Genomic DNA, 8721 nt, shown 5'->3' on the forward strand with positions numbered 1-8721 from the left:
GGCACACCCTTCTTCTTCTTCTTCTTCTTCGCATTTCAAGCTTATTGCATATCGCATATTAGCTTATTGCGTGCTCTCAACTTAGTGTTCTACTACATGCACTTCCACAGTTATTAATTGAGAGCTTTCGATGCCTGTACCATTTTTGCATTGGTATAATTGTGTGGCAAGTCCAATCATACTTCTATGCCCAGGGAAGTCGAGAAACTTTCCAACCCGAAAAATTCCAAGGCCGGACCGGGAATCGAACCCAGCCACCTCCAGCATGGTCTTGCTTTGTAGTTGTGCCTTTACCGACTGAGCTAAGGGAGGCCCTACACATCTCTTATCAGTATGTCACACTATGTACTGATAAACCTGGTGTCGTTTGTCACCAATTGCATCAATTAGAGGTAATTTATTGTCGCTTCAAATGCCGATTGAGTGAAAGGCAATCATCCATTTGAAAGAGCTGTGATTTTTTTGACAGGAATAATCCATCGGGTGAGCAAATATTTAACGATGACTTTGTTTCGATTGCTCTCCGTTACGGGTTTTTGTTTTTCGGCACTAATGGTAAACGCGCAATTGGGAATTCTCAATAATTATGTTTGTACGGATGATTTTTGTGACGTAAGTAAATACTACCAACTGAGGACGTAAAGATGATCTGTGCAAGTTTGTTGATTTTAGACTTATCTCGAAAATGAGCCATGCGAGGTATTGAAGTCTCCATGCAAGGTACAAAATGCAACTCACAATGGAATCATCATGCCATCGATTAGTCCCTGCTCGTGTTGTCAGATGTGTATTGAAAACCTGAAGTTGGGAGATGATTGTTCCGTTGGAGGACTGGGATCACCGGTGCCAACCGGAATCTGTGGACCCGGACTGTACTGTATGGTAGTCGAAGGAGAGGAACATCCGACGTGCCAGCCAAGTATGTAATTCTTGTTAGTAGTGGTGGTATGCAATCAATTGAGGTACGTATGACGAGAGTGTTATTACAGTGAATGACTCAAGCGAGTGCTATAAGGCGCAAAACGAGTTTGATCAGCAACGACAAGACGGTACCATTGGGCATTTGATGCAGATACCGGAATGCGATGCGGATGGATATTTTGAGCCAGTTGTTTGTATTCCAGGACAAACGTAAGTCTGCTGCATTTGTTTTGCATTTTGAATATCAATTGCAAAATTCGTAATGTTTATTTTAGCTGTTACTGCATCGATGAAGATGGGAACCGGATTTTCGGGGATGCTGTCCACACTGCAAGCATTCAGATATCGATGAGATGCGGTAAATTGCGGCTTAGTTTTGTTTTTATAAACTTATCAAGAAATTATTTGCATTTCCAGAGTGCTCTCGTCTTGCTGCCAAAGCTCAAAAGCTGCTGAACTCACGCTACCCGATACTTACTTCGCGTTGCGATTCCAAAGGTTCGTTCGATCAATTACAATGTGTGGATGACATCTGTACCTGCGTTGATATGCATAGCGGTGAACCAACGTCGGACAGGAAGAACATAACCCGAGGACTAGCAGGACTTCCCTGTTGTATGTTATTATATCAAGTGTCTATTGCTGCTAAAACAAACTTGCTTAATTTCAGTCAATAAACGTCTACACGACAATTCGACCTTCCTTAGGGAGTGTGAGCTCATGAAACTAAATCAACTTAAAGAGATTCACGATTACGAAATTCTTGGATTCAATGTATTGGAATTCGATACGGATATCTGCGAACCGGATGGGTGGTTCAACAGGATTCAAGTGAATGACACACAGTGATTATCGGTTTTGCGATTGTTTTCAAACTTGTATAATACTTGATTTTCTATTAATTTTAGTAAATATTGCACAAATAAGGACGGCAGTGTCCTGGAACCATATGTAGTAAGTAGAAGCTCAACAGATGGGGAAAAAATGAACTGCAGTTAGTACATCATACGTTAACCAAGCATATGAATCATTATTTCAAAATTATACCAATTTGTAGAATGTGCCAGAGCCAGGCAGCTGCTCATGGACAGCAACAGTTTGGAACTTCCGGAGTGTTGTCCCAATGGAAGCTACCGGCCACTAGCTTGTCGAAGAGGGCAGTGTTATTGCGTTGATGAAGACGGAAATCAGCTGGGGATTGAAAAACCCGCCAAGCATAAGGATCAGCTGGAATGTTTCGATGCGGAAGACATTTGCGCTAACGCATGATGCCACTGCGATGAAACACGTTGCAGTCAATAACAAATGTAACAATGGTTCAATTAAGACAATACAGTTATTAATTGGTTTATTAACATGATAATTGTTGCAGAGTAGTGATGGAATCTTTTAAATTACGGCAAGAAAAATAAATGGCATGTCAATCAAATTTATTTCTTATATCCTCTTTCATTAAATACATGTAATGACAATACATACACCGGACTGTAGTGTACAGGAAAGTTTTTTTAGAATTATTGTTTGCGTAGTTCACACTCTGTTGCACCAATGCTTTAAGAAACATAATGTTTTATGGAACGTGACATGAATTGGCTTAGATGTTTTCTCGTTGAATCTTACAATTTGCTAGTGACCAACTAAATACGATTTAATCCAGGTGAGGAGCTCCCTCTCAATTCCCATTTTTTATAATTTAAAAATCAGCATTGGGATATCAATTCTGTCAAACGCTTTGCTGAAGTATGTATATAGAGCTTCTACTTGGTTACCTCTGTCCATTGCATTTAATACGAAGTCCACAAATTCCAAAAGGTTTGTGGTGGTTAAACGGCCTTTAAAAAAGCCGTATTGTGCACTAGTTATTCTTTGTTTTATTTGGCCAAAAATGTTTTTATTTATAATTGATTCGAAGTTATTAACGCCAACAGTAGTTGAAAAGTCCGGAAAATAAGAAACATATTCATAATCACGATCATTATCTGAAAATTTCGTGTATGTTTTTTGAAAAAAATTGGCGGAAAGATTGCATATATCATCAGAATTATTACCTTCCTTTTCATCCAATGTCATTTTTGATGGAAAGCTGCACGATTTCATTTTAGTTTTGACGTAATTGAAGAAGTTTCCAGCATAAATTGAACAGCAACGTAGAGATCAAATTGGTAATGATTTATAAAACGCCAGAGGTATTCTGAGTAAAACGCATAATGCGAATCCATTTTTATGTATCTTATTTAGCCTAGTACTAGTGCCTTAAGAAGGGGGCCACGGAGAAAACAAAAGTCCGTTGCGCCATTGCTTCGGTTAGCGCTGTAAGGGCTTCATACTGCGGAGGTTTTGATTTGATAACATACTGGTTGTTTTGGCCACAAATGTTTAGGAAAATTCTAGAAATTGTTCAAGGTTTTTCCTGAAATTAGGAGAAAGACAAGTATGATATGAGATAAATAAGAAAACATCAATTATGATGCTTGGAAAATGTTGACGGAACTTTTGGAAACTAATCATAATTTCAAGAAGAAAGGATAAAGGGACTTGGTAGATACTCAAGGATTATTAAAGCGATTTCCCCACCTCGGGTTTTTGTTGTGTAGCAAATGCCACCTTCGCCACCTGTAAAGTACGGTGCTGTTCGATAAAGTGCAAATGTTTTGCAACGTACCATATAAACTAGATAATACACTATTTGAAACAACGTCATCAACGTCGGGGGCGGACGCATCGTTATTTTAGGCAGATTTATATTTTAAGGGCGCTGGTCAATATTGGGTGCGACTACTTAGCTCAAATTTTAGGAATACAGCACTGACGATAACGTAATTCTGTTCACAGCAAAAATTCGATTTTTATTTGGTATTCATGTTCTCTATAGTTTTCCGCTACAGTTAAACGTAGCAAATTGTAATTGGAATTCAAAGTGTATTTTAATGAAAGCTCATTGAAATTTAAGAGCATAATCCCATGATGATTCTGAGCTGAACTCATGGGAACACCAAAGGCAATTTTGAGATAATTATTTGAATAATTTAGAAGAATAATTGGGGGGTGGAGTATGCTAAATGGAGGATTACAATTAAATCTGGGAATGCTTTTGTTTAACTTCGAAATGACTGCAAAAATTATCAAAATTATTATTGAAGCTATTGGACATGAACCGTGACTTTATACGTGTTATGTCGCATTTCTTCCGAATCGGGCTCACAGGCAGCAATTTGTGCGCTTGTGGTAGTGGCTATCACGATATCGACCACGTGCTTTGGTCATGCCACCTCAATTGTGTTGTTGGATCCGAGCTATCCGCATCCCTCAGGGCCGAGGAAAACAACCTTTGCGGCCCGTTAGAGACATCTTGGCGAGCCGAGATCTCGACTAGGGTTTTTGATCTAATTTCCGTCGTACTAAGCACAACCTGAGCGTTACCTCTCTTTACTGAACGAGTTTAAACAAAAAACGGAATATTTCTTTCAAAGATGACTTCTAAATTTATTCACCTTTCCATACGTACCGTTAGATTTGAAAAAGAGTCACAAATTGTTGATATATTGTTTAAAATATAATACTGCTTCTTGATTCTAAATTCGTTCTACGAGTTTCAATTCCGTCCTAACGCATTGAAACGCCATTAGATTTTCTTCGTCCTACGTAGAAAAAGGGGATTCGCTAGGAGCGCTTCTTTTGTTTTGAGGACAATGAGCGTAAATATTCATGTAATGCGCTCTAACAGGATTCATGTTGAAGCTAATGAACTAACGCATAGGAACAAACCAATTACTGATTTGTGCACGATGAAATCTTTGATGTTATTGATCTTTTCTGTTAGATAGAATGGAAATGAGCGATTAAAGGGCGAACACGAAATTATTGCGACACATTCAACAGGGCATTTACCATTAGGTAAAAATCAACCAAATTTTGCACACTTTCTCATTGATGTGTATTGTGTACATGCTGTCAAACTCGAAGTCGTGTTTTTCGATTCAACGAAAATGGAGGTGAACCAACGCGAATTGAGAGAACAAATTCTTTCCAAACACCTGGAATTTCCTGACCTGTCGCACCGGCAGTTGGGAAAAATGTTGAACATTCACCATTCAACCGTCTCCAGAGTGTTGAAGCGGTTCCAGGAGCGGTTGACGTTGGACCACGGCAAAGGAGCTGGATGAAAACGGGGACCGGAGAACAAAAAGGCGGAGGGAAAGGTGAAGCGGATGATTAAAGCAAATCCCAACGTCTCAAGCCGTGATTTGGCTAAAAAGATCGGCATGTCGCAGAGCTACGTCCAGAATGCAAAGAAGAGAGCTGGACTACATACATACAAGGTACAGAACTTCCCAAACCGCGATGAGCGGCAACAATCGATGGCTAAAACTCGGGCACGGAAGCTCTACGAGAAGATGCTGACAAAATATGGCTGCTGTGTGATGGACGACGAAACGTATATAAAAGCCGATTTTAAGCAAATTCCGGGGTTGGAGTTTTTCACCGGCAAGAGCAAGTTCGATGTGGACGACAAATTTAAGAAGAAGAAAATGTCTAAGTTCGCCTCCAAATATCTCATTTGGCAGGCCATCTGCTCTTGCGGACTGAGGAGTGAGCCTTTCGTGACAAAGGGCACAGTAAATGGCGAGATCTACAAATCTGAGTGCCTCGAGAAGCGCTTTTTGTCGTTCTTGCAGCAGCACGACGAAGCTCCGCTATTTTGGCCAGATTTGGCATCATGCCACTATTCTAAAAGTTTCTTGGAGTGGTATGAGGCCAATTCTGTCCATTTTGTTCCAAAGGACATGAATCCGCCAAACTGTCCGGAGCTGCGCCTGGTGGAGCAGTACTGGGCAATAATGAAGCGGGAACTTCGGAAGAGCAAGAAGACAGTCAAAGACGATAAGGACATGTTAAGAAAATGGGAAAAAAAAAACTGAGAAACTGGTACCGGATGACACTGTAAAGACTTTGATGGAGGGAATCAAGCGAAAATGCGTTCAATTTTACACTCAAGGCTCCATCGATTAACTTTTGTTTTGATTTTTGAAGTAAATATATGTATAAAACTACCCTAAAATTTTGGTTTGATTCTAAACATTATAAGAAAATTGGCATGACATTTTCGGTGTCGCAATAATTTCGTGTTCGCCCTTTACGACGAAGTAGCGCTCTACCCTGTTTAAATTAAATTTATGTGTTTTTAAAACGGATCAATCTAAGGATTTAGTAGTTACCCGAGCAGAGAATGAAAACAAAATGAAAACTAAATGTTTCCATTAACGGCGCCGGTGGTGTAGTGGTAAGCGTGATTACCTCTCACCCCAACAGGCCTGGGTTCAATCCCAGTCGGCGCCGCCGGGATGTTCTGAGGCATAACATCTCTGATCACGCCTTCCTTCGGATGGGAAGTAAAGCCGTTGGTCCCCGGTTCATGAGTTGATTGATGGGTCGATAGGTAGGGTCCAGGTGTGGGAGCTGCCTTCCTGGCACGTCGGTAGCATTGGTGCTCAGCACGGAAAACAAGATCGACGGAAAAAACAAACCAAAGGAAAAAAAAAATAAATGTTTCCATTTTCCATCCAATCTTATAATATAACAACTAAAACTATGGAAGGAAAACGAAAAAAAAAAAAAAAAAAAACTAAATTAGTTATTATTTTGATAGCATGATATCAAATTTGGTATTCTGAAAGTTTTGAAATCTGTTGGTTGATATCAAAATTCAAAATCAAAAAAGTTATCAATTAGTTTTCATTCATTCAAAATAAAAACTAACCTATATTTCAATCAGTTCTATCGATATCTATCTTATATCGATTAGTAAATTAAATTCGCACGTAGATTAATATCAATGAATGTTGCAAAATTTAACTGTTTAAATCATAATTCAAGCTGAACATTGCATTAGGTCCTAAGAAACATTGACAGATTCTCGACTTTCTCTTTGTATCTCCACGGCCATGTAAAGACATTCCCAGGTAATTTCACACACAGATCTGTAAAAGAAGCTTTTATCTAGCATCGAATACGACAAACACAACAAGAAACGGTTTTGTGCTCTAATAACATGAACGAATGAGAATGTCGACGAAAAGAATCGATCAATGTTACTTAGGACCTAATGCAATGTTCAGCTTGAATTGTCTTTGTGATGTTCATAAAGAAAATAGCAAGCATGCTGATTGACTCGAAAGGAGAATAAAATGGATTTCAGTGATAAATGGGGATGCTCTTTTAAAAAATATCAAATTTTGTTTTTATTTATATTTTTTTAGAAATATCAAAATAATATCAAAATATGAATTCAACTGAAATTACAAAATAGTATATCAAAATATGTTATAAATATGATTTCAAAAACATAATTTGATATCATTTTGATATAATTTTGATATCCTACTTTGCTCGGGTAGTGTCATCTTGTGTTCTCCCAAGTTGTTAGCTGCCCATCGTTGTACCCCCATGTTTGTCTTTTCATCATTATGTTACTTAGTTCGAGATCAAGAGCACATTGCTCGAAAAAACTTTGTGTTCTCAATCCCTACCCTGCCATCCGTTTTTTACAATTTGTTACCCCTAACCTAGAAATAGCCACGAGTAATCGGCCCCCGCTTTACTATCGCTAGTTTTAAGTAATTTTGTAACCCAAACGATGAATATCGGCTTCACAAAGCTACGGCAAATGAGCCTGGAAAAATAAACTTATAATGCGTTGCACAAATGATTGAACTTGTTGCATATGACATAAACAAAACTAAACATATAAACGTTGATGCTTAAAAAAGCTATAAATTGTTGTTTTAAAATCATATTTTGTGCAAGTTTTAAATGTCTTTGGGTGTCATTAAGGATGCAGCACTCGAATATGATGAAAAGTGCAAATTGAACATGGTGGCGCCTACATCACTTTTTCATCTCACGGCAGTGAAGTTTCCAGAATTTTTCAAGAATTCTAGTAAGCTTCTGATATTTTAAAAATTCGCTGAAGTTCTCGTAATTTTTATTTCTCTTAAGGTTATGAAACTGCCCTGTCTTCTTTCCTGATATTATAGAAACTTATCTAACGTGTATACTAGACTGATGCAAAATTTGACTTTTTTGCTCTACAGTACTTGAATGGTTTCAAATCAGGTCCTGATTAGCCTTCCAAAGTTACAACTCATTTGATTAGAAACAGACTTCGCACAAGCCATTTGAAGTTTACTTGTAAATTACTATGGGAAATCTCAACTTTTTATTCATTGCCTTCTAGTCTTTTTCCATATTGAGCTGCGAAACAGTTCGATAGCCATTATTATATAAAATTTTCCCAGCTCCGCATGTGATAAGCTACAAGGAAGGAAAATTGAGGAAATAAGGAACGAATTGAAAACTGGATGGGAAAAGGAGGGCTTTTGATAGCTGGGATGGTCAACCATTGCCCAGAAGTAAACCGGCGTTTGTGCCTAGAAGACGTGAGTGGAGTACAAAAGTGAACCAAAGTATAGTGAATTACCTTTTTATGTTCCTGGTGTTCATTCAGGTGACTTAATCTTACCATATATGATTTTGGCTTGGTTCAAAACAAGAATTTGTCCTTTAGGACCTTTTTTTGGTTTATTCCACGGATATCCTCACGATCGGCACTTTTCGACCAAGTCAGTCTCGACTGTCTTGGTCTAAATGTCAAGGACCTTCAACTCTCCGGCTTAATAATTGCCAAAAAGGAGAGCATCCTCGGACTCGGTAGTCCTAATTGTTAAGGAGGAAGACCCTTTTCGGCTCGACCAAGGTGGCCTTGTCACGGTCAGCTGATGTTCGCCAACGAAGGGAGACGCC

At 38.7% G+C, this 8721-nt stretch overlaps 1 protein-coding gene across 1 annotated transcript; it reads left to right on the forward strand.

The window, feature by feature from the left end:
• Window positions 1–336: 336 nt before the first annotated feature.
• On the forward strand, window positions 337–2325 carry LOC135707315 (uncharacterized). Its single transcript, XM_065229117.1, has 8 exons — window positions 337–612; window positions 673–919; window positions 990–1131; window positions 1197–1279; window positions 1339–1536; window positions 1592–1766; window positions 1830–1915; window positions 1979–2325. Exons 1-8 carry the CDS (start codon window positions 502–504, stop codon window positions 2188–2190), a joined length of 1254 nt encoding a protein of 417 aa, XP_065085189.1. The 5' UTR covers window positions 337–501; the 3' UTR covers window positions 2191–2325.
• The last annotated feature ends 6396 nt before the right edge of the window (window positions 2326–8721 follow it).

This window comes from Ochlerotatus camptorhynchus, unplaced genomic scaffold (genome assembly GCF_037179485.1).
Source record: "Ochlerotatus camptorhynchus isolate MF236.1 unplaced genomic scaffold, CSIRO-AGI_Acam_v1.1 ptg000307l, whole genome shotgun sequence".
NCBI lineage: Eukaryota > Metazoa > Arthropoda > Insecta > Diptera > Culicidae > Ochlerotatus > Ochlerotatus camptorhynchus.